Genomic DNA, 27,674 nt, shown 5'->3' on the forward strand with positions numbered 1-27,674 from the left:
CATAGCTCTTAATCTGTAGTGCTCAAGGTGCTTTACAAAGTAGCTAAACCTCACTATTCCCATTTCACAGATGCAGAAACTGAAGCACAAGGCATTCAAGCAACTTTCCCAGAGTCACCCAGAAGGCAACTGGTGGCAGAGCCAGGAGTGGAATCCAGCACTTCTGAGTCCCAGTCCAATTTTCTAGCTTCTAGGCAACTCTGTCTCTCCTGTAGCTCAGTAGTTACTGTCATTGCACCAAATGCAGTACTCTGGATAAGAGGCTTCTGTATGTGCATATCTGAACACACACTTAGTTCAACTGACAATATATTGGAGTGTCACATACTGGTATCCTGTTCTCCATGGCCAAATGCTGCTTCTCCCCTACCTGCACCGTGCCCTACCTCCCTCCCCAATTCCCCTTTGGGGGCTGGGAAGGCCCTGAATGCAGACAAACATATGTTGTTTTACTGAGCAGGGAGGCAGGCCATGTGCAGGCCAAACAGAGGGACTCAGTGCACACACCATGGGACTCTACTCCATGATACTGTTTCTATGGCAGCTGGGATGGGAGTGTGGTGAAAGATCAGCCCAGAGGAGGAGTCAGTGAGTGGCTGGTGGTTATGCCACTAGGTGGAAACACAGAACTGAAACCCTTGTGCATGGGAGTATACAGGTCCCCAGTTACTTCTACAACCTATTAGTTGACTGGGACAACAGAGTGGAGGCACAGGTGTTCTACAGATCCTCAGATGGTATAAATTGTCATAGTTCCATTAAAGTAAATGGAGCTATGACAATTCTTACACCAGCTGAGGATCTGCTTGTATTTAGCATTGGGGAAGATTCCTCATGCCTGCCCACCCAACTTAGATTCCCAGCACAAAGTTGTTTTGCTTTAACTTTTGCCGAGGAATGGCATTTTTTTTCTCTCTCAGGCAGACACACCAGATGCTGTGGGTAATTTCTCTGCTATAGCTATGGGCTGTTATTCAGCGACACAGTTTATAATTAAGTATTTTATCTCTTCAAATGACAACGTATGAATATTTTAGCCAACACTTATTTAACAACTGATTGCTATTCCATTATTTCACATTTACAGGAATTGAAAAGGAGAGGCAATATATATCTGGCTGTGATTAGTTACAGAAGCAAAGCTGACTGTGCACTCAACTCTGCCACCTTTGTTCATGGTGAGTAGTGCCTTCCTCCATGAGTTGTCCTATTGAAATCTACTACAGATTATGGGCTGATGGAATAGCTGCTTCAAAGACTGTTCCATGGCCCCCTGTGACACCTACACAGGGGCTTCTACGAGCCACTCCCACTACACCTTCAGCTTGAACGCACCACCCCTTCAGTTCAGTGGGATGACTGGGGCAGGGTGCTATTCAGTGTGGGTAAGACTGGCAAAATCTGACACATGAACATCCCGGTCACACAACGTGACTGTTGCTACAAAGCCAACATTTGCCAACAAATACAATAGTGTTTGCTGAGGCCTGTCTATATGAGATGGGAGGAGCTAAAGTCATAAGTACACCAGTGCAAACCCCTGATATAAATGCACTGCACTGGTAGAAGACACAGGTTGCACTGCTGTGATTTACCATGCAATGTAGCAACATTTAAGGATTTACTATTCCACTGATGTAGATACATCAGTGCAAATTCCCTAAATCTAGACAAGCCCTGAGATGATTACAGTTTATTTCTACTTAGAATAGAAATATCTATTGGTGAAAACCATTTCCGTGGTTCCTACTTTATGCTACTTTGATATTGGATTGTAGTGTAAAGCTACTGTCACAACAGTATAATTCAAAATTTGACATGCTTTCCATTATGAACTCAGGTTTGAAAGGGTTTATATTTCAGCTTGCATTCAGCTAAAACTTTATCATCCCAGCTGCAAACCAGAAATTCACATTACTGCACCTTTTTTTAATGGTACAGTAGTTAGCAATAGTTTTAAAGTCTTTAATATGATTTTTTCTGATTAGTCTGAACTAGGGCTGTCGAATAACCGCAGTTAACTCATGTGATTAACCCAAAATAAATTAATCATGCGAAACATTCACATGCCCCTTCATGCTTTGGCCACCATTTCAGAGGACATGCTTCCATGCTGATGATGCTCGTTTAAAAAAAAAGCGTTAATTAAATTTGTGAGTGAACTCCTTGAGGGAGCATTGTATGTCTCCTGCTCTGTGTTTTACCTGCATTCTGCCATATATTTCATGTTATAGCAGTTTCAGATGATGACCCAGCATGTTGTTTGTTTTAAGAACAATTTCACTGCAAATTTGACGAAACGCAAAGAAGGTACCAATGTGAGATTTCTACAGATAGCTACAGCACTCGACCAAAGATTTAAGAATCTGAAGTGGCATCTACAATCTGAGAGGGACAGGGTATGGAGCATGCTTTCAGAAGTCTTAAAAGAGCAACAGTCAGATGCGGAAACTAAAGAACCCGAACCACCAAAAAAGAAAATCAGCCTTCAGTAGGTTGCATCTGACTCTGATGATGAAAGTGAACATGCGTCGGTCTGCACTGCTTTGGATCGTTATCGAGCAGAACCCATCATCAGCATGGACACATGTCGTCTGGAACGGTGGTTGAAGTATGAAGGGACATATGAATCATTAGTGCATCTGGCATGTAAATATCTTGCAACACCAGCTACAACAGTGCCATGCAAACACCTGTTCTCACTTTCAGGTGACATTGTAAACAAGAAGCGGGCAGCATTGTCTCCTGCAAATGTAAAAAACTTGTTTGTCTGTGCGATTGGCTGAACAAGAAGCAGGACTGAGTGGACTAGTATGCTCTAAAGTTTTACATTTGTTTTATTTTTGAATGCAGTTATTTTTTGTACATAACTCTACATTTGTAAGTTCAACTTTCATGGTAAAGAGATTGTACTACAGTACTTGTACTAAGTGAACTGAAAAATACTATTTCTTTTCTTTTAACACTACAAATATTTATAATAAATATAAAGTGAGCCCTGTACACTTTATATTCTGTGTTGTAATTGAAATCAGTATATTTAAAAATGTGGAAAACATCCAAAAATATTAATATAAATAGTATTCTATTATTGTTTAACAGTACGATTAAGCGTGGTTAATTTTTTTAGTTGCTTGACAGCTCTATTCTGAACTAAAAATGAAATGTAAGAATATTTTACAAGGAGCTAATCTATATTGTGGACCTGGGACTGTAAGAATAAAAATTAAGGCTACATTGTTTAGGTCAGCTACTGTGTTATCATGATAGCTGCTTTTCATAACATCTGTATCAATGACACAGGCTATGGGCTAGATTATGCCCTGCACTTATGCAGCTGCACTGGGGTGGTAACAAGTAAGTATTCTGCCCCTTCTGAGGCCAACATAAGGGCTGTCCATAATTACAGCTCTAGTACTCAGGGTAGCACACAGACACAGTTCCTGATGGACACAGGCATAGACTGTCCCTGATGCACACGCGTACAGGGGGGTAGAGAGTGGGTTGTGATGACAAGCTGAAAGATGACACAACCATAAGCCTCCCTCCTCCTCCTACCCCCTACATGTACCAGCTGAATGTAACACCCTTTAAATAAGTGTAGTTACTTATTAATTACTCCCACACCCAGTCCTCTGTGTGCTATAATATAGCTCCCTAGCACCCCCTTAGCATGGGCTCCATGCTAAAAGCATGATCTAGCCCAGTGGTTCTCAAACTGTGTGTCGGGACCCCAAAGTGGGTTGGGACCCCATTTTAATGGGGTCGCTAAGGCTGGCTTAGACTTGCTGGGGCCCAGGGCCAAAGCTCAAGCCCAAGGCCTACCACCCAGGGCAGCGGGGCTCAAGGTTATAGGCCCTCTGCCTGCGGGTGAAGCCCTCGGGCTTCAGCTTTGGCCCCCCCGCACCTGGGACAGTGGGGGTTGGGGTTAGGCTTTGGCCCCACCACCCGCAGCAGTGGGGCTTGAGCGGACTCAAGGTTTGGTCACCCATCCTGTGGTCGTGTAGTAATTTTTGTTAACAGAAGGGGATCGCAGTGCAATGAAGTTTGAGAACCCCTGATCTAGCCCTATGTAGGTAGCATGCTAAAATAGATTTAATTGTACCTATTCCATAGAGACCATTTTTATGTTAATAGGAGCTCTTTCACTGAGTGTGCAATCGCTCTTTCCAGGGTGTTGGAGCAATTTGTATAGTGGGGGTGCTGAGAGCCATTGAAACAAACTGTAAACCCTGTATATGATGGAAACCACTTCAAGCCAATGGGTGTTACTGCACCCCCCACACCTCTAGTTCCAGCACCTCTGGCTCTATCTTCAGACTATTGCAATACAGGGTCTCTGAGACTAGCTCAGTATGAAGAACTGAAATAAACTAACTTCAAGTGCTGGGTTTACTAGCAGGATCTAGAATTATGATCCAAATAATCAGGTTATTCATCTTAGACCCTTAAATCCACTAAAGTAAAAAGCCTGCCCTTCTACCTGTTTCATTTTTGTTTGTTTGTTTGTTTGTTTTTTGAGTAAATCCTTCTCTATCCCACAATTAAAGAACTATCTCACAGTGTGAGGAATTTCTAGTGAGAGGAAAGCCTATCTTGTTGGATGAATAGATGCTATCATCCATTAGTAATCTAACATTAAGCTAATATTAGTGTGGATTTAAATGTAAGCCACAGCACTTAATGCTTGTATTAACGGTTTTGCACAGAAATGGCAAACAAAAGGCATACATGAAAAGGGGTCCTGAGGTGCATTGTCTTAAATAATTATTTTCTTTTAATTTTTCTTCAGTCAGACTGAGTTTTAATGCACAGGAAAATAAGGAGTAAGTCACACGCTTTGAAGTCCTTGTTTAGCAATGGTTCAATGAGAGTTTTGCCTGAGGTTAGGACCTAACTCCCTAAGGATTTGGTCTAAGAGAATTAGCAAGAGGCGTAGTTCAGGGACATAAGGTGGAAGCTTTCCTACACTGTCCTGCCAATGCACCATATGCCTTACTTGCATGAGGAGAATTGCAGATGTTGTCTCTCTCTGAGCAAGGACTAGCTGACAGTATCTGTATGGGAATTTAGTGACATGCATGTCTTTCTATATACACTAAGTTAGAGTGTGGTGTGAATGAGGTATGTTGATTGTAGATACATGAAGATCATGTTATGATCTGGGACCCTGATGCAGGATCTGGGCCTAAAGCTTTCTCTGAATTTCCTTTCCCCTTTATCCCCTATCTCATTGATATGTACATTCATTTATTTTTCATTTGGTTTTTCAGACTGTCTCTAGTTTAAAGAGAGCTATCATTCACACAAAACTATTTTTATCAACCAGCAATGATAAGGAAAAATAATATTATGTTTTAATGGAGCTTTAGTGAAATAAATCTGCTGCTGTATGGTTGGGATTTATTAAAAGTTTGAAAAGATGAAGTGAGAACAAATGTCACTAAAACAGAATCATCACTCTCTACCCTCCACCACACTGCAGTGAAAGTGCATTTGAGTTTAGATTAAATCCATCACTGTCTTTGGGAGGAAAGTGTACAGTTGTGAATAAAGCTGTGCAAATAACTGATTTTTCAGTTCAGTGGCAGTTCCAAAAAATAATAAAATAAAAAATGTTTTGTTCAACCCAAAACAAAATGGTTTGATTTCTAGTTCTAAAGTGTTTTTTTTAAAAAAAGAAAAATTCAAAATAAAAGTATAAGAGTTGAAAAAATACAATATTTTATTTTGCAAATGCCAATGTTTCTATTTTTTCAGAACCTTGTTTTGGATTTTTTCCAGTCAAAACAATTCAGTGAATTTGACATGAATTTACAAAATGTTTTGGTTGACTTGAGTCTTCATTTTTCTCAGAAAAAAATTTGTTTGAAAAATTTCACCAAGCTCTAGTTATGAATACTTCCATAATAGTAGAAGAAACACCTTTAACATGACATCTCTTGGTGTGGTAGTTAGTTGCGTTGGTAAAACATCCCCCTGTATTCTAGGAAATCTTGTTCTTCAGTCTATAAATCTGCTTTTACTTTAGTAGAGTAAAGACTGACTCCTCTGCCAAAAAAGCATATTCTTTCTTGTTTTGGTCCATCTCTCTGGATTGCCGGCTTGACTGTTGGGTTCAGATTCTATAACACCTTAAGATGACACTCTTTTTTCATATACATTCTTACTATTTGCTTGGCTTTCGGCAAGTTTATCCCCATCCAGCAAATAAGAGAGAACATTTGTACTAATGTCAAATCTGTCAGTGAGAAAAGAAATATAAGGGGAGCTTGAGTGCACCAAGTCCTGTTATTCACTGAAGATGTTTATTTTATTAAGGTCATTGTGCAAAATTCTGGTCTCACTTATGCTGTCATTAATCCAGGGTAACTTCTTTGATTTTTGGCCTAGTATCTTCATGCCACAGGTGAGTGTATATTGACTCCTTTTAGAAGGCTGAATGGGATGTGTGTGGCATAGCAAGTGATGCTTAGTATTATCCACAGTTCACAAACTGTAGTTTATGAAACACTGGTCATCTCCATGGAAGAGTAAAGTATCTGTAAGAGGTAGCCCAGCAAGCTCCCATGTATAGAATATCTGCTTCTCAGATTGCCATTAAACAATTGCAGGAGACCAAGATTCAGCAGTTACTGCTGGATTTATCAGTTTGTGAAGGCAACACTCATAGTATCATTGATCTGTAAATTATAAGGCCCAAGGGTACCTTTATGATCATCAAAAAGAAAAGGAGTACTTGTGGCACCTTAGAGACTAACAAATTTATTTGAGCATAAGCTTTCTTGAGCTACAGCTCACTCACGAAAGCTTATGCTCAAATAAATTTGTTAGTCTCTAAGGTGCCACAAGTACTCCTTTTCTTTTTGCGAATACAGACTAACACGGCTGCTACTCTGAAACCTGTCTTTATGATCAAAGACCCTAATTTCTCACTGAACTAAAGCATGTCTTTTTAAAAACTGGCTGGTATTAATATGAATAATCCACTGCATTCCTGGATAAATTGTTCTAATATTAATTACCATTGCTGTACCTTACTTTCAGTTTGAATTTATCTTGCTTCAACTTCCTGCCATTGAATCTTATTATGCTTTTGTCTGCTAAGTTAAATAGCTCTCTGCTATCAGAAATATTCTCAATGGAGGCATTGATAGACCATGATCAAGTTACCTATTAACCTTGTCTTTGATAATATAATCGGGTTGAGCTTCTTAAATCTCTCATGGTAAGGCAGGCTTTCTAGACCTGGAATAATTCTTGTAGCTTTTTTTTTTAAACTCTTTCCAATTTTTCAACATCTTTTTTTAAAGTGTGGACACCAGACATGACATGATATTCCAGAAATGATCTCACCAAATATAGACATAATACCACCTTCCTGCTATGACTCTACATCCTCTGCGTACACCCTCGTAGCCATACCAGCTCGTGTTCAGTTGGTTATTCGCTATGTCCTATAGGTCCTTTCCTGAGTCACTGTTTTGGATGATACAATCCCTCATCCTGGAAATATGACTTACAGTCTTGGTTCTTGGATGCATGACCTTGCATTTGTTCATATTAAAATGCATGTTGCTTGTTTCAGGGAGTAGACACAGGCTTATATCACTTTATATAAAGACAAATAACAACCTTATTACAACCTTAAACGAAGCAGGGGGTTGTGTGGCAACAGTAACTACTGTCTGAAAAGATTTCAGAGTAGGAGCCATGTTAGTCTGTATCCGCAAAGAGAAAAGGAGTACTTGTGGCACCTTAGAGACTAATAAATTTGTTAGTCTCTAAGGTGCCACGAGTACTTCTTTTCTTTTTGTCTGAAAAGAGTGGGTTTATAAGAAATAAGAGGCCCAAGCTAAAATGGCAAACTCAAGGACATCTCTTGACCCTGTTTAGCCTACAGAATGAGTCCCTTTCCTTGCTCCTAAAAATTATCCCTCATAAAGTTAATGACCCAACCCACATCTCCTCCGCCATCTTTGAGGAGGGTTTTCCCAGCACAGAGGAATTAATCCAACTCCAAGCTGCAGTTTTTTCATAAGGGGCTGGGGGCGGGTAGGGAACAGAGTCAAGTATTCATCTTCACACATCCACAGGATCCTACTGTTGGACAGATGATCTCACCCATTGCAACAGGCAGTAGTCAGACATGTTCATATGGCTGGGAACCTTGCCACAAGTTGAGAATACTGTGAATGTAGTATTGTTACATAGCCTAGAAAAGGAAAAGCTAAATTTAGTCTTCAAAAAGCTAAATTGCTGGCTTATTGGTCTTTAAAAAGATATTATTAATGCCTACCCTTTAGGAGTGCTGACCTCTGCAGGATGGGGAAACACTAGAGGCTTGTTCTGGTAACAGATGTACAATAGTTACACCACACTCATATTAGTGGGACAGTGGTTGTAAGGCCATTCACCATTCATACCACCAAAGGAAAGCCATAGAATATTTTGTTGCAAAATACAAAAGCGTTTTAGAGTAGGGTAAATGCATCAATTCGCTGCAATGACAGAAACACTGCAACCATCGCTACTTAAAAAGAAAAGGAGTACTTGTGGCACCTTAGAGACTAACAAATTTATTTGAGCATAAGCTTTCGTGAGCTACAGCTATGCTCAAATAAATTTGTTAGTCTCTAAGGTGCCGCAAGTACTCCTTTTCTTTTTGCGGATACAGACTAACACAGCTGCTACTCTGAAACCTGTCATCGCTACTTAGTTTATAATAAAACAATTGGTATTTTCTTAAAGAACTACATACAAATGTCGTCATCATCATCATAAGTAAATCTTCATAGAGTATGAAGCAAATAAAAATCTAATTCTTAAACCTGCCACCGCATTAGAACTGGCCAAATGAAGGGGAGAAATATAATATTATAAAAAAATGTGAAATTGATTAAATGGATATAAAACTCAATTTCTTCAATCAGATCTATAAGATGAATGAATAATGGAAGATAAAATTAATCAAATGTTTCATATGAAGATAAATTATTCGATAAGTTCTACTTTAATTTGCAAAATATCATTCAACCAGCCACTCTGCATATTTTACATACATCCTTTTCTCCCCATCTCCCCTCCGCAAAAAACTCCTGGGACTTTACATCTGACTGGTCTCTGACAGTTCTGAATGCCCTTGGAAAAGGACAAATGAATGCTACAATTCCTTTTTTGTATCACCTACTTGCTGAAAATGCTGAGCTATTGAAGTAGAGTGAAAAATCAGAGGCTGAGCATAACTTGTTCACTTGTTTGTTACTTAAGCATGCCCCCCAACTTTTTCCTGTTTGTTTTATCCACCTGTTGCATCTTGTAGTAACTAGACTGTGGGCTCTTTGGGACAGGGACCATGTTTCGCTGTGTATGTGTACAGAGCCTAGCACAATAGAGCCCCAATCCTTGATTGCTCCTGTAATACAAACAATAAAAGAAAATAATTTCCCATTCTTATCGGCTAGCATCTACACACACACACTGCAGAGTGAAATTTAAACTTGTGCAGAACTTACCCCAAGATATTGGCCATCAATAAAGACAACAGGTAGTGATGGGATTTCACACACCCTCCTGCATCTTTCTTCTAGTTCTTTTCCATAATCACTGTTCAGAGCAATGTTTTTTTCTTCAAATTTCACTCTGTGATTTTGGAAGATCTTTCTTACTAGCTCGCATCTTTCAAACGTGGTTCTCACCACACGAAGGCTGGTAGTGTAAATTACGATGCGACCAAATTCTAGAACTGTAGACACCTGGAAAACAAAATGTTTTTATTGTTCACTCCAGTAAATAAAATGTTAGTAGTTACATTTATTTCATGGCTGTACCAGTACCTTTCAGTGATTATTCTGTTCTTTTGAAATATTATTTAAGCAGTAAGCACATCTTAACCTCTTTTCCAAAATTGTTGTTTTGTTTTTCCCCCCTCAAACATAAGTATGGAAGAGGATGAGGTGTGATCTTGGATTAAGCTGTCATAATTGCCATGCAGGGGCCCAACTAAGAGGATTTATGGTGGCTTTGCAAGCAGCTTTGAACAGTGATGAATCAGCCCCACTTGTTCCAGTCTCTAAAACAACGGTTCCCAAACTTGTTCCGCCGCTTGTTCAGGGAAAGCCAGGCCGGGCCGGTTTATTTATCTGCCACATCCGCAGATTCGGCCGATCGCGGCTCCCACTGGCTGCGGTTCGCTGCTCCAGGCCAATGGGAGCTACTGGAAGCGGCGCGGGCTGAGGGACGTACTGGCCGCCGCTTCCAGCAGCCCCATTGGCCTAGAGCAGCGAACCACAGCCACTGGGAGCCACGATTGGCCAAATCTGCGGATGCGGCAGGTAAACAAACCGGCCCGGCCCGGCAGGGGCTTTCCCTGAACAAGTTTGGGAACCACTGCTCTAAAAGCACAAATCCACAGTTATCCATCTGTGACCTTCATCTAGGAATGTGATTAATCCAGTTTTTGGGGATTTGCCAGATCCTGTATCAAATACTGTTTTGTTTTTCTCCTATCAGTTGGGGACTAGGGACCCATATAGCCAATGATATCTTGATCTCATATTACAGTAGAGGGGCAGTACATTATATCTTGATCTCACATAATAGTACAGGGGCAGTGAATAGGCGGATTGCAGGCCAAATCTGGACTACCAGACGCTTTTGAACAGACCCCCAAATATTTTTATTTACTTGTTATCATTTAGTATTATCATTATTTTCTCTGGAGTCTGGACTTCGACTATACCTTGACCAAGAAATTTAGACCTTGACAAAAAATAAATTATTACCCCTGCTAGAGCCCTTGCTATCATGATTCCTCATGAAAAACCAATGCTACTGCTAGGAAAAAAGGATGCAAGAAAAAGGCAGACAATTTTGTCTGTCTAACTGAAAAGGACTGGCATCTCTTGAGAGGCAGCTCAGTACTTCCTGGTCTTTGCTGGGGATTCAACCAACAGTTTTCCCTTTTAAAATGGTAAATTTATAATAAGGGTCAGATCCAAAGCCTATTGTAGTCAATAGAGGTTGAAAGAGAGAGAGTGTGAGAGAGAGTCTCCCCTCTTTAAAAAAGTGGCTTGCATTTATAATAATGTCAAAGAACCATTGTTGTAGATCAAAGAGATATTAAGTTCAGACAAAAACTGGATAAATAGTAAAACTCCTAGGTTATTAACTAAAGCAAAGTGAGCTTCCAAGCCTTTTGAGTTACCCATTGCAAGAGCCAACATGAGAAGGTTTCATTATTTTGGCAATGTTACAGAAGTAAAGCCACAAGTTAGGAAACACTACAGAACAAAGACTTACATTATACTGCAGCAATTTGTAGAAAAGGATTCTTGATGTGTGATTGTTCATTTTTGAATTGTGTAAACTAACTGCAAAGGTAAAATTGCAGTCAGACTAGGACAAACACCACTGGAAGTGACTGAAACGTCACTGGCAGCAAATTTATTTTACTTAGATTTTTAAAGGGTTTAATTTGTAGTTAAGGAAAGTCCTCAAGAAGAACTTTCAGGTCTTCCAGATCACCAAAGGGATGCTTAAAAAATATGGAATTTACCAATTTCCTACCCACCATCCCAGGGAATCATCCCATAAAGGATCCAAAGGTTCTTTCTCGCTGGTTATACTTCTTGGCTCTTCTGTTTGTAGGAAAAGTTAGTGTAAAATTGACCCATTACTCATTGGTCTGTATTCTATCCCTAGAATCTACTATACATCTGCTGAAGCAATTAACTCTTCCTTAGCATTTTTCACATCTCCTGAATGAGAGGAATAGCTTATCCCTTATTAAACCATTCAATATTCTACAGTAATGGTGCAAAACATTTCAATAAGCCTCATCTGTCACCTTTGTCTTATAAATTATATTCTCCTCCTTTCTGGTTATTATACTATTCCTAGCATCTAAAATGCCCATCACTATAGTATCTCAGTGCACAAAGTAATACTTTTTCAGCATTGTTCACACAAACATCTCAGATCTCTTTATGAACATTAATTTATTCTTGTAATGCCCATGTGTGGTAGTATGGTACCATTATTCCTATTTCACAAATGAGAAAATTGAGGCACAAAGTATTTAAGCAACTTTCCTAAAGTCACACAGGAAGGCTGGAGTACAACCAAGACTAGAATCGGTAATGTGGCTTAGTTGTATTCTTTAACCATAAGACTCTCTGTAGCAGGGTGGTTACCCGCTCCAGCCCTGGAAAGGGTTAAAGCCAGCCCTGGGAGAGGGCTGGGGCTGTGAGAAGCAGCTAGGCTGATGGGGAAGGCAGCCACAGCTGGGGCCATGCCCCAATCAGGTTGCAGCTGGCCCTATAAAAGGCCAGTGAGCCAGGTGCTTAAGATGCTCTCTCTAGCTTTTCTGAGGGAAGGACTTGCCTTTCTGGGAGCTGAGCAGGGACCTGAGGTAGGGCAGTGCTGGGGGAAAGGCAAGAGGGGCTGGGGAGCTCCAGCCTGACAACCCCCCAGGGTGCAGGGCCCAAACCAGGTTCTGGGACTGTAAAGGAGCAGCCTGGGGATAAGCATAGGCAGCAGGTCCTACCCCCTCTTGCCAATGATGAGTGGCCATTACAGGCTGCAGTTGGTCCCAGTGAGTGCGGGTTAAATGATGACTGGCAGTAGGCACTGAGGCAAGGTGGCGTTAGGGGGTTAGGGGTTCCCTGGGGAGGGGAGACCTGGAGACTGAGGGGATACTGCTGGGGCAGAACCCCTGGCCAAAGGGGCACTAGGGTCCAGCAGCAGTGATGACACTGGCCTGCAGAGGGTGCTCCGGAGCTGGAAAACAAGCTAATTCCCAGACAGCCAGCTGCAGGGGTGAATCCTGCATAGTTACATTCTCTCAACAAAACTAAACTAAAGTGAAAGGAAAAAAATATTGACAATATGGTTACAGATTTGTCATGGAACTAGGATTGCTGAGTAATGATCCACAATTAAACAAGATTCCTTACAGAGCAGAAGAGCTGATGCCAAAGTCCAAAAGATTTGCAAAAGTACTAAAAATAGAGAATTACTTCTAAGTAAATGTATAACACATTGCACAGTTTGGGGGGGGGGGGACAGCTTCTTATGCACAGGACAAAAGAGTGGGGGAGTTGAGAAGTAAGCTATTTTTGAACTAATGGAAATGCTAACTCCAAAAATTTCTTTAACAATGCTAATTCACAATTCCAGAGGCAAAAATAACTTTCACGTATACCTGACTGGAAGTGAAAGAACTTTGGTTCTCACAAATGATGTTTTCCAACATTAAACGAATAAAGTCATGCTGGATCTTGGTAGCATTGTCATAATGAACAGGAGCCAGAATCATGCTCTCTAATAAACCTGGTCAACCACTTTCCAGTGGAATTGTTTTTCCATTGGGAAATTTATTTTTTTTTTAGCAGAATCAGAACATTCCCATGAACGTGTTGCTTCTATTGAAACTTTAGGGGGAAACCAACCAAGCAAGCCAGCTTGTGCACCCGCTTCTCTGGCTCTTTGGCAGCCTGCCTTTTGAGGGAGACAGGAAGCCACAGCTTAGCATAGCCTGTTTTGTTCTGATTTGGAATGTTTTTTTTTTTTAAATGCAACATTTTCTGGAAATACCAGTTACCACACAGCTCTAATTTCTAGTACTAGTGGTTCCCAGTCACAGCAAATGGGATTGAAACAAAGGGTCATTATCTGAATTAGCATCAGCACTTGAGGTGTTCTAGCAGCATACAAATCAACAGACATGGGGAAAGTAAAGAGATGAAAGACTATTTGGAGTGATATCAAGCAGAGATTAGGCAGGTTTATGTGTCTGCGTTTGCTTTTATGTTTCTTTTGCCTAATGGGGTAATGAAGAAGAACACTTGTATGTGCTGCAAAGATGTACCAAGGGCGCAAGATAAATAGGAACTCAGGACATATTAGATTTCTTCAAATGGCTTTCTAAACTAGAGACTGACTGTGCTTGGCATTGGAACATTAAGCTTTTCCTCTTTGCACTATACTGTTACCTACTGTGGCTGCACTTGATCATTCAAAATCCTACATGTAAATATACAGAAAATGTGGAAGTGAAATTCTTTTTTCTCTTATTAGTACTAATTCCTGTTTTGTTACCCAGTTTGAAGGATAGTAACCCATGATATGTACTATAGAATATAAACCTTTGTAGTAAATCAGCAGAATTCTATTCTGAACCAATATCCCTGTAGCTTTGCTTTGCTGAGCTGTAAATGTAGGTTCTTATCTGTTAGTCTCACATGGCAGCAGAATTGTAATAAACTAATGGCAGTAAAAAATAAGTTAATGGAAAAGCAGTTCAGAAAATGAACTTTCACCGTTTCACTGTAATGAACCTTAGATCATTGAATATATGAATGCATTTCGTGTTTTGAGCTGGAATAAAACAGAGGGCATAGGCGACTAGTAACTGCTGATCGTAAAGAGGCACAATTTAAAGGTTATGAGGGTATTGCATTGCTCCATAGGTGGTGCTTGCAGCACAGCCCAAATTTAGCCCTAACAGACCTTACAAGGACACTGTGAAACTGACTATACACAAAGTGCCATCAATACATAACATAAACTGAAAAAAAGGAGAGGAGACTCTTTCCACCCTCTTTCTCACCCCCCGCCCCCTTCCCACACACCCTAATCTCTTTTGGTTTTCGTAATCTTACTTGTTAGCTTGTCACTACAGTAGGTACAAAGTTTTCAGACAGATGTGATTTTTTTTCAAGTTGACATTGTGCCTTTAGCTGTGATCCTACATTTCTGCTCACCTGGAGAGGAATGCAGGACTCCTAGACCCATAGGGAATTCCAGACGGACTGTCACAGGCCTGGTGTAAAGTAGGACTTGGATAGTGGCCATCTTAATAAAAAGTGTAAGCACTTTTTTGCAATCCTGCTTTCAGGAAATATTACTCTACAGCTAACCTTACATCTTTCATATATACTGGAAACTTGACAAATCATTATCAATCAAGCAGTTTGTACTCCAGAAAGACCCCAGGAGAAAGTATGTTTCCAGAATCGCTGCAAATGGTCTGGTCCATACGCAAGCAGGAGACACAAGTAATTTATTCCTCTCTCCCTATATGGGAAATTGTGTTTGCCCTCAGATATAGAAACACCTAAAAAGAGCATCTGATGGAAAAATGTCTGCAAAGATTACTCCCTACTGTGAGGAGGAGGAGGAATTTGTATGGTTTATTTTTAAGTTGGAACAATTACCACATATTTGTACCCCTATAACAGATGCTTTGACAAGAGCAAAATAAAGCTGACAGGCTGTCATAAACATACAGATAAGGATAGCATAAAATCCCTCCTTTACCTGTAAGGGGTTAAGAAACTCAAATAACCTGGTTGGCACCTGACCAAAATGACCAATAAGGGAAGAAGATCCTTTCAAATCTGTGGGGGGAGGCTTTGTTTTGTGCTCTTTGTTGTTCTCTCTTGGACAGAGAGGGACCAGCGTAGGAAAAACCATCTCCTAAAACCCTACCTGAAATAAGCATCCAAGATTTTAAAAAATTGTAAGTAATAGCAAGTAAATGTGTTAGCTTATCTTTTGTTTTAGCTTGTGAATTTTCCCTATGCTAAGAAGGAGGTTTATTCCTGGTTTGTTTGTTTTGGTTTTTTTGTAACTTTAAAGTTTTGCCTAGAGGGGAATCCTCTGTGTGGTAAATCTTATTACCCTGTAAAACTACCTTCCATCCTGATTTTACAAAGGTGCTTCTTTTACTTTATAATAAAGTTCTGTTTAGAATCTGATTGGTTTTTAGTGTCCTAAAAACCAAGGGTCTGGCTTGTGCTCAGCTTGTTTACCTATTTGGTTGGTATGTGATTCTCAAAACTCCCCAGGAAAGGGGGTGAAGGGGTTTGGGGGGGATATTTTGGGGAAACAGGAACTCCAAGTGGTCCTTTTCCTAAATCTTTGTCTAGCTCACTTGGTGGTGGCAGTAGTACCACCCAAGGACAAGGAAGGATTTGTGCCTTGGGGAAGTTTTTAACCTAAGCTGGTGGAAATAAGTTTAGGGGGTCTTTCATGCGGGTCCCCACATCTATACCCCAGAGTTCAGATTGGGGACGGAACCCTGACACAGGCATTCATGGGACACCACCCAGGACTTGAAAATTATTCTTTAGAGCTCTTAAGATCTAACAAGATACTGGGAGGTTCTACTGAGCTCGGGCCTGAAGGAACTCTCCTGTTCAGTCTATCCTCCTGTTGATTGAAAGGGATATTTCTAGATGCACAAGAGAACTCGAGTGCACAGAAGTGTTCTGTGTAGCATAAAGAAGCTCAATGGCTCTGTCATACACAGAACACAAGAGTGCATCAAACCATACTTAAACATTATAGACCTCTATTTCTTCACATTAGTGGGGTGAGTCTATAATGAGGTTGAGGACCCATACCTTAAAAGGCTCAAAGTGAGCAACACACCTGAACTATATAGAAAGATGTAGCGTGCTGTTAACCATGAATATCCCGTTATCTCCTGAGTTCTTGACTTGTAATAAAAGGAATATTTCATTTGCAGAGAAAGTAAAAAATAAACTGAATGATGAGGCAGCTGGTAACATACAATTAAATGCAGCACTGTAGTGCACTATTAGAAATCCACAAAATAAATGCATATTTACCCATCTTTTCTGACCCTGCCTCTAGCATTCAGTAGTATAAATAGTGCAACTCAGGATTTATTGTGAAGATGGCAGTTTAACAAGATGGACAACAGATGCTGCTTAGTTTTCTAAAAATTTATTTTATTTTTTTTGTTTTGCTTTATTTTTAATATGCAAGTTGGTTAGAGAATGCATATTGCATAGGATTAATTTAATGGATATTTTAAATATATATAAACTGAACACCCTCACTTTTAAATCTAGATGGACCCCAAAAATTGGTCATATTTATTTCTAATAACAGGAATACAGAAATAAGGGAATTGCCAAATTCCCAGACTGGATCAGACCAGCGGTCAATCTAGTACAGTATTCTGTCATCAACAGTGATCAGTACCAGATGCTTCAGAATAAGGTTCAAGAAACCCTGCAGAAGATATCGTGTAATGTGCCCCAGGGAAAGTTTACTCCTATTCCCCAATAGTAGAGGTTATTTTATGCCCTACAGCATGTTAAGGGTTTATATCCCTTCCAAAAGTGGAAGACAGCAGTGTCTTCTTCATGGCTTTTGCTAAAGATTTTACTCTTCCATTAAGTGCAGAATTGGGTCCTCAGATTGAAACCATATTGTACAAGCACTGCAAATAGTACTCACACAAGTAATCAACGTACCAACATTAGCTGTATTCCACATCAGTACTCTAATTGATTTAGCATTGCCAGTGTAGACTAGCACTCATTCCTGAAGCATTTCCCATAGTCTGACTTGATTCTGCCTTGCAAAACTCCACACACTCATGGTAAATTTTTTTTGGGTGGGAAACAAGCAAGTAAAATATTGCTTTCATTAAAATATTGTCAGTTCAGATTAGTAGAATTTGCGCATCCATTGGTAAATTTTCATAATTTTGCAAGTGACTCAAATGCAAAATTTATTCATAGTCAAGGAAGATGAGTAACTTGCACCAAGTTACCTTGATATCGCTTACATGTCAGTTATCAGTTCCATACCCTTGCATGACAATTGCTCTTAAATGTTCTACAAGTGTTGGCTGCAGATTTTTCTTAAATGCTCAAAGAGCAATAATTGTTGCCTCAAGGAAGACAATAACCTCCAGACACACAGATGAAGACTCTTTTTTCCTCTTTAAATATGTGCCCCAGTTAGGCTCTGAAATACATGACCCAATTTTTCAAAAATGAAATTGATGGGTGCTTTGAAAACCTGGGCCACTTAGGAACCTCAGTAAGGATTTAGGGCTCTGATCCTGTTCCAACTGAGATCAACGGCAATGGTATCCTGGAGTTCAGTGATGCAAGATAATGCCCTTTGTGCCTAATTTAAGCACCCATTCTTTGAAGTCTCATCCCTAATATTTTAATAAATGCTTTGTCCTTCTATAGCACGTTCTTCCAAAGTTTCACAGACAAGTTCATCATCACATGCCCTTCTTAGCTAAGAATTATCCCCATTTTACAGATAGGGAAACTAAGGCAGAGAGAAATTAAGCGACTTGCATAAAGGAAGTCTGTGGCAAAATAATAATATTTAGGTCTTATAAAGAGAAGCCAGTGTCTTAACCACAAGACCATCCTGCCTCTCCTTTGAATTTCATATCAACACACAACAAACATTTGGAGGATGCACTGGAGTTTTAAGTGCTCACCAGCTACTAGTAGGCTGGCCCAGATCGTAGGAGAAGTTTGGTTTCCTTTCATGAAAAATGGTCTGATTCTGCACGTATGCAGCATTTGGAACTCAGGCAGGGTCTTTAAAGAAAAATACCTGTTTCCTACCCTTATGGCTTTAAAGGAATCCTGTACATTGCTAAAAGAACATCAGGGATTTCCGTCTATCTTATTCTGTGGCCGGAGGAACCCAGGCCAAGAAACCTCTCTCCCAGATAAATCCCCCATGGGTTTTGCCTCACCCTGCCACTCCCCCATCCAGGGAGCATCCAGGCCAGTCACATGGCTCCTTCCTTGTGCACCCCCTGCCCCCACCAGATTCCCAGCCCTGGCCTATGCTGCCTCCCCGTCCCCCTCATGATTTTCCCCCAGCGGCCCCCCGTTCCTCCCTGCTTCCCTTCCTCCGTCCCCTGAGCCCTACTATTTTTCCCCGTGACCGCAAAAAAGAAGCCCCCCTTCTTACTCACTGGCAGCGGCAGGCAGAATGACTCCAGCGAGCTCAAGCAGGCAGGCATGTACCTGAGCACAGCTGGTGGGTGGGACAAGACAGGGACAGCTTCCCACCAGCCCCCTCTGGAATGTGCCCCCCCCAGTGTCTGGGGAGGGGCATGTGACCATTCATGCCCCTCCCTAGCGTCACCCCTGAAATAGGGTGTTAATTTCATTCATGCGTCAATAAACATGAAAAAGCTGCTGTTCAGCCCAGGGTGGTCTGATGATGTAACAAATTACAAAGGTTCAGCTGCAATGGTTTATGCTGTCCAGCGAACATCCTTTTGAAAAACTTTCATGCAGAAACTTGAAGCAAAGAGCAGTTGATTTTGATTTGCGATATCATTACCAACTCAAACGTTGGCTCCGGTTCACCAAGGCTCCTGAACTTGGGTCACGTCTCAGGTGAACCTGCACTGAATTCCAGGGACGGCACCTGCATGGAATGAGTGTCGGGGCGGGATTTACGGAGTCAGAAAAAAACAAGCTTCCTTTTATAACAAGTCTATATACTATTTACAGCTGTTAAGTTAACAGTGCAGTGCTTCCATTTGCCAAGGAAGGGTCCATATGGGGTAGCTGCTCCAGGGCCTCAAACTTTACAGCCTTCATTTCCCTTGGGGACTTCAAGGCAGCAGCAACATAATTCCAGGGAACAAGCCCCAGTAGCCTATCCTAGTGGATGAGCACAAAGGAGCAGAGATCAGTATCTGCCATTTTCTCTGTCAGGAGAGAAAAATGAAACATCAGACTGGTCTGATCCTTTGCATTGTGAGGTGCATGAAGGTCAATCAGGCCCTTTGCAGATGTGATTGACTTCACTGAGATATGGGTCAAGCCTTTGGCAAGGGAGGAGCACACACAAAAGGGAGGAGCACATGCACCATCTTCCTTGATCTGCCATTGTTGGAAGTAGATGCATCTTATGAGCTACGTACTCTTGTAACATAGATATTTGCTTACTGCTGCTCTGTGTGGGCAAAATTCAGAGGAGATACAAATGCTGGTCTACGTATTTTACATGTCAATACATCCTCCTGATGGTTGCTATCCCTGTATTACAGCCTTGTTTTCTGGCCCCCCTCAGTGTGAAAGTGACATCAGCTTACATTCACACCTCCATATAATTATACCACCAATTGGTTCACTTCTGAATTTAGCCCTGTATCTTTCAATGTACTTATCTTTTTCACAGTCCTGTGTGTTGCAAATAGTATAGGCAATGAAACTTGGCTTTATATTTTGTACTTGAGCGAAGGCACAATATCTTATCTGCTGCATTTGGTGGTCTGGAACAATACTTTGAATCACTAATGCTGAAATGTTAACATCAACCTGTAGTAAATATGAGATTTCTTAAGGTTCTTAGTATGTTAGTATATATCATTTAAATAATTTCATTCAAGCAGTAGCAAAATGCATCACCAATGCATACAAAGGACTGACACTTCCTTCTCAATCTAAGAATATCATCTTGCAACATCTTGAAATGTTCTACTGAAATATGTACCCCTTGGCCTTGTAATAAGATCATATCAGGTTGGAACAGGTATCTACTATCCACTGATTCTTCTGAAGAAGAAAGTCACAGTACACAGCAAGATCTGTGCCAGTGGGATTTATTTGGTGAATAAGCACTTGCAGCTGATAGTGAATGTTGCACTGAAAAAAAATTTGGCCAACATTTTCATTCACGAGTCTTAAATGAGGCTTTAGTCCACCTGTTGGGATATTTTGTGGCCTCAGCTGGTAAAATTCTCTGGAGAAGAAGGCTGTAGGCTTAAGACTACCCAGACTTGGGATTCTACCCAGTGCTGACAAAATAATGAAATACTGGTTGTGCTGTACCATTAAAGATGCCATCCATGTGATACGTTAAACCCAGGTCCCTTCTGTCTTTGATGGGCTGTCCATTTGAAAGTTAAAGATATAATGGCATCTTTAATATAGAATAAAATAACTGGTTTCCTGACCACCATTCCTTCTCTCTCAATAAACAGTTCCTAACCTTCAATGCTCTCAGAGAGAAGGAATTGCAAACAGTGATAGATAGATAGATAGATATTGAAACTTCCTTGTCAAGATCATACTTAGTCATCTCTCATTATCTGTGATGTGCTTCAGTACAAAATCACTTTCCATTTCATTCATTTTCAAAACCATGTGAAGAACAGTATTAATTCAAATTCCATTACATGTTAATAGGATTTGTCTTCCTCCCATGTACATCATTTCAAAAACATAACCCATTTTTCTTATACTATACCTATATATCTATTTTAGGTACTATGATAGATATAGTGAGGTTCTCTAGCATCTGAGCACCTCACAATCTTCAGTGTATTTACCCTCGTGACACAGCTGTGATGTAGGGAAGCACTCCCTATCCCCATTCTATGGGTGAGGAACTGAGTCATAGAGATGCTAAGTGAATTGCAGGAAATCTGTGGCCCAGCAGGGACTTGAATGTTGATCTTCCAAGTCCTAGGCTAGTGCTCTAGCCACTAGATCACCCTGCCTCTCTAGAGCCTCCTCCTACAACTGTTGGGAATATAGCCCATTTTCTTGCAATTTCCTATTTTATGTGACCTGGTAGCTGGATAGGCAACACTGAGAATGGTATATTAAGGGCAGACTGCAAGGAATAGGACAGACAAATCCCAAAACGGTTTATTCTAGAATTAGGTTCACCAAGCCAGTAACCAAACAACTTCTATAATACCACGCTGACTACCAAGAAGCCAAATACAGTCCCCTTTAAGCAACCCAGCCTTTGCCCCTCTCTGGGCAGCCAAGTCTAATCTAATGAGAGGTTATTGAAAACCTGATTTTCCATATGTGAGGTTCGCCAGTCCCAAAAGACTGGACACTAATCACCAGGTCAATATAAGTCTCAGATCTTACCCAATAATCACGCAGATGGTCCTTTAATAACTAAAGGACTAAAGGTTTAATAATAAAAAAAGAGTTGCTGTGGTTAAAAGATCAATATACAAACAGATATGCATAAAATCCTTAGGTCAGTGTCATAGCAGAGAAGGTGACGCTGCTGATTTGTAAAAGTCTTTCTTATCAGTTGATTCCAGTTTATAGTCCAGTGAGCAGTCCAGCTGTAGAGTCTGCTAAGGTTCTTCCAGGAGAATTCCAGAGTAATCCAGGGTAAACCTGGAGACCTCAGACTTTAAGGCTTAGACCTTCCCTGTTAAAGTTTAAGCAGATCTGAGATAAAAAGGATCAGGCCTGGGACTTTTCTTTATAGTCCTCTAGAAAGCTGATAAGCCTCTTGACAGCAATTGTCACAGTAGGACCTTCCCAGGTGAAGAATAGGCAGTGCAGATTGTTGTTTTGAAGCTAATCTTCTATTTCCTTTGCATACACAGGTAAACTAGTTGCATTCATTAACATAAGGCAATTAGCCAGTCAAACAATCAATACAGTTCATTATAGCATAGGTTTCAGAGTGGTAGCTGGGTTGTTCTGTATCAGCAAAAACAACAAGGAGTCCTTGTGGCACCTTGGAGACTAACAAATGTATTTGGGCATAAACTTTTGTGGGCTAAATCCCACTTCATTAGATTTATGGAGTGGAACATACAGTAGGAAGGTATAAATACACAGCATATGAAAAGGTGGGAATTATCTATAGCATATAGTTATCTATAACATAGATAATTAAACTGAAGACCATGCAAATAATATTATGAGTTCCTACAGTATCTTGCATCTTTGCTCTTAAGGTTAACTGAAACATCCACATGCATACTGTAACGCCATAAAGACATGAAAGGGAATTAGCATCCATAAACTAATCTGGTTACATTGTTAAACTTTTAACAAGACATACATAAACACAGACAAATACACTTAGCCTCTGTTGATTCTCTAACAATACAGGTAAGCATGTTAAAGATTCTTGTTTACTTAACATGGCTTTGATAACTATCTACAAGAAATAGCCCTGTTTACCTTTCCGTACCCTTTGGATATGCTCTTAAGGGTTGCTTCCTTAGTGTTACAATCTTTATAAGGTTTGTCCCCTCACAATTATTCATAGCCAGTGGTATAGTTCGGAAAAATAGTTGCTGTACTCCTTCAGTGCAGATTGGCATACAATACCTCCTTGCCGGGAAGCAGGGTATCAATAATAAAACATGTTTATAAAACGTATGATATGGAGGGTTGTAATCCATTTTTATATTTAAGACAATGTATGTCTTTTAGGGATATCATAAAGGAAATTGCTGTAATAATAGTGTAAAAAGTATATTGTATGTATATTATACCTTTGTCTTAAAGAATCCCAAACCATTTTAGGAATTTAATGTCATTTTCTGATGGAATTATGACTAAGAACATTGAAGTTGTGTGACTAAGCACTCAAAAGACAATAGATTAAGTTAAGGCTGGAGGGTCTGCCTCTCCTCTAACCCCATCTGTGTCTGCATTATGATTAGAAATGGGTAAAACTTTTTGACAAAACATTTTTGGTGAATTTTTCATTTTTGGAAAAAGAAACCAAGACAATTCTGAAAAAAACTACACGTTTCATTTTGACATTTTTGAAACAAAAATTTTGTTCAATTTGAAACAACTAACTTTATTTTTTTTAAATCAAAAACATTAAATGCTCCAAATCAAAATGAAACAATATTTTTTCTTTCCAGTTTGCCAAAAATTTTCTAACTTTTTTTTTTAAACTCAAACTCAAACTCAAACCAATTATTTCCCCACCTCTTATTATGATCCCATGTGATTTCTCAAATAGTACAATGTAATATCATACTGGTATTTTGGCAAGCTTAAATTCACCAACACATCTTGTAGGTCAGAGTACATGCTAACAAAAAGATGTGCTTTCAAGTAAGAAAAAATACTTGAAACACCAATGCAAAGGACTAGAGCATGGCCCTTCACTTTCCTATCATCTATAGGATGGAGTTGTCACAGTTTCATGGCAACAGTACCTGTATTTCCCCTCAGTGCTCCACCAATGGCACCCACTTTAGGCCTCTAACTCCCAGCAGTCACCTCTCCTAGTCAGACACCTGCATCCACTACCTCCTGACCAGGGATTTAAAAGCTGCTCAGCTCCTTGCCTTACACTGTGATATCCTCAGCAAACCAGACTGACTGAAAAGGGCAATGCCTGGGCTTGCTTTCTCTCCAAGGGCTATGAACAGTGTATTGCCAGTTACAAGTTACCACACAGCTCATTCTGAGCAAGCATGTTTATTTTAAAGTAAAAGCATTACAGAGGAAACATATTAAAAGAACCTACAGGCATACTAAAATGCTTACCTGAGGTCACCCCCCAACCCCAGCTGAGGGCTCTGGTTGATTTTAGTACTTCGAAAGCTACAGCTGGGTTTTCCCCAAGTTTACAGGTTCGTCTGTCTTAAATCCAGGATCAAGGCTGGGCAGATCAGTTGCTCTTCTATACAGCTCAGGCCTTTGATCTTGGCCTTCTGTAACAAGTAACCAGCAAACAATGTCTCTCTCTTTAGGGAATAGCTTCAAAATGCTGGGGGGTTGCGTAACTGGAGTTGAGGAATTTGCATTAACTTCTCCCTAGGAATTCCCAGGAAATTCACTTTACACTTATTATCCCAAAAGTCCATACTTGTCTGGCACATTTTCAATATAGTCTTTTGAACTCCCAGGTCTGACATCTGTCACATCTCCCCCATATAGAGGTCACATACAATCCTAACCCACAATAATCCATAAATTTAATGCAATAAAGTCTTTCAAAGATATTGCAGGAAAATGTCATATCTACCACAGGAGTAGCACTTCACCTATCACTAGACTGGAGCACTTCAAGTTCAAAGACTGCAGTTGTGCCTGGCTCCTCATGCTCTCATTCCTCCTCACCATGCACATCCCCACAGGAACAGGTCACCCATTGTCCCTCAGTGATTTACCAATGGCCACAAAATGAGCTAATATCAGAGCATGGACTAGCACTCTGGAATTAATAGCTTCCTGCTCCTGGGTCATTAGATTCTGCTGCCCCTGACTTCATAAACTCATACACAAATTTACCACTACTGGTATGCAACCAGTTCTAGGGAGGAATACAGTTCCTGTTTAACAATGCACAACAATGTTTAAGGACATTAAACAAAGGAAAAACACCATATCCAATTAAAACTACAAGGAGGATGTAAAGCAGGCAAAATGCATTTACTCAGCTTGGAATTTGCCCAGGACATCATTTGTAATGATCATATTACAAACAATTACTAACAGTATCTTTCCTCACCTGGCTGGACTTTATTTATGAAAAGTAGTCCACTCCCTGAAAACACCATCAGTATTTTCTTTTTAGTGTAGCACATTACTGTGTGCTTCATGATTTATTCCTTTCTACATATTCTGATAACAGAGGGATATCACTTCTGGTTCTTTACAGCTTCTGGGACCTCTGTAAACCAAGAACCATAGGTACACCAGCGTGGGTATCTGTAATCTATTCCTTAACCTTCCAGTAACAAGGCCATGGCTTTTGACATACTTCTCATCTCCTCATCTCTGGGTATACTCTCCTGGAAATGAAAATCTGGTATATAAGAAAGGAAAACCACTGTCTGGTTCTCCCCTGCAATAGCCTGGAAACAAATTTTTGTAAAGCCAATTTATAAGTATTGCTCTCCATTAAAACACAATAAAAAGAGAACATCTAGTAAGGACAGAATGAGGCGAAACAAGAATTATTGAAAATAAATTAAAAAAAATTCTGTTCTCAGCAGCTCACATGATGCACTTCAAGAGGTTATTCCACTACAGCATCTAGCAATCTAATCTAATGTATCATGCTATCCTCTGATCTGAAGTATACCATGTGCTCTCCTTATTCAGTAGCACAGGCCTCAAGCTAAACAAGTTGCAGCTGGATTGTTTTGTAAAACCGCTGAAGTCTCCATTAGCTAGCCTGACGTTTAGGGCTCAGATTAAGACGTATATTTGTAACTCAGCTGTTTGCTAGCTGAGTGCTTTTCTCCTCCACATTTACAGTCTTCATCATAATAAGGAAATCTCACCCTTCACTTCATCTCCAAAGGAAACATACTGACTTAACACAAGCCGTGGTTAGAGCATTTCTAAACTGAAAGCAGTCTAGCCTGTTTTCTGAAGCACAATAGTATCTTTGATGGATGGTAAAATATAAGCATTGTAAAGACCTCAGAGGCCCAATTCAGGCTTCAGTGGATTACTGCCTCTTTACACCAGCTCCCAATATGGCCCATTGCACTTATTTCTGGAAGGAAATGACTGTAGTAAGGTGTAACAATGATCAAATTATTGTTATGAAAATAACAGACTTTAATGAAATCACCAAAATGCAGCTAATTCAGCTGCTCAATCTTATTTTCAATACAGAGCTTTCATATACAATTTTCTTAATGAACTAGGAAAAATCTTCAGATATTAAATTCCTCTTCATGTCCTGTTTATATTCACAGAGAGCTGGAAATGTAGTCACCATCTCTATATTAAAGTAGTTTCCTAAAATGCTACTCAGAATTATATTTCACTCACTAAAATGTAGTCAAAAGGCTGTCTCAAGTAAATCCAAAAATAGATATTAGAATCATCTGCTTAACATTCTACTTCTTAGTTGATTGATTATAGTAGTACATGTGTTCTCATTATTTAAAACACTTCACTACTGCACAGATCTGAAATGAAATTTGTTAGCCTCCCCACCCTTGTCATAAAGCTTTTAAAGACAGAGAAACAGAATAAGGCCGCACAAGGAAAATAGCATTAAAATGTTAAAGCCAAGCTAATGATCACACTAACAGCTTTTTCACAGTTGACCTCTATATCCTTGGGAAAATAGACGGATTTGAATCTCCCACTCCCAATACAAAGAAAATCTGTACAGCTGCAACTACATTGCCAAAATTCAGACACACAATTCACCACCAGTACAATTCCACCAGTAGTAATGGCAGGGGAACCTGAGTCCATAGGAATTTCATCACCCACCAGTGAAATGTTGCCAGCACTGAAATGTATTGTGGTTACTGTTGAAAATCTCACAGCGAGATTGCACCACAGCTTAGGGCAGGAGGTGAAGAATAATTTTATTCAACTGCAACTACAGGGCAAATTTTAAGTAAGCAGACTGGAATTACTCAAACTGAATTTTAAACAAAACATATGACAACCTTCTTTTGCAGAATGTACATTGGGAGCTTACACAACCACAAGCAGTTAGGACCTACTTTTAATATTACTACAGGTACATATTATCCCTCTCATCTTAATTGGATTCCTTAATGATGCAAAGTGTGGATCCAGATCCAAACTTCTCCCAGGCTTACTAGTGCTTGGATTCAGGATTTCAGTTTGGTACCACTCCGACCTAAAGTTACTTTCATTTCCTTAACATAAGAACGGCCATATTGTTCCATCTAGCCCAGTATCCTGTCTTCCGATGGTAGCCAATACCAGCTGTCCCAGAGGGAATTAACAGAACAGGTAATTATCAAGTGATCCATCCCCTGTCACCCATTCCCAGCTTGTGGCAAACACAGGCTAGGGACACCATCCCTGGTTAATCCCGGCTAATAGCCATTGATGGACCTATTCTCCATGAACTTCTTGTTCTTTTTTGAACCCTGTTATAGCCTTGGCCTTCACAACATCCTCTGGCAAGTGGTTCCATAAATTGACTGTGTATTGTGTGGAAAAATATTTCCTTTTGTTGGTCTTAAACCGGCTGCCTAATAATTTCGTTTGGTGATCCCTAGTTCTTGTGTTATGAGAAGGAGTAAACAACACTTATTTACTTTCTGCACACCAGTCATGATTTTATAGACCTCAATCATATCCCCCCCTTAGTCATCCCATTTCCAAGTTGAA

General features: G+C 40.1%; 1 protein-coding gene across 1 annotated transcript in view; it reads right to left on the reverse strand.

Annotated features, from left to right (window-relative positions):
• The window catches only part of GRXCR1 (glutaredoxin and cysteine rich domain containing 1), a 61,164-nt gene that overhangs the window by 7,596 nt on the left and 25,894 nt on the right, over positions 1-27,674 (reverse strand). Inside the window, exon 3 of the mRNA XM_037896436.2 lies at positions 9,516-9,755. Coding sequence (XP_037752364.1) covers positions 9,516-9,755 — 240 coding nt within the window. The remainder of the gene's footprint in view (positions 1-9,515; positions 9,756-27,674) is intronic.

This window comes from Chelonia mydas, chromosome 4 (genome assembly GCF_015237465.2).
Source record: "Chelonia mydas isolate rCheMyd1 chromosome 4, rCheMyd1.pri.v2, whole genome shotgun sequence".
NCBI classification, from domain to species: domain Eukaryota; kingdom Metazoa; phylum Chordata; order Testudines; family Cheloniidae; genus Chelonia; species Chelonia mydas.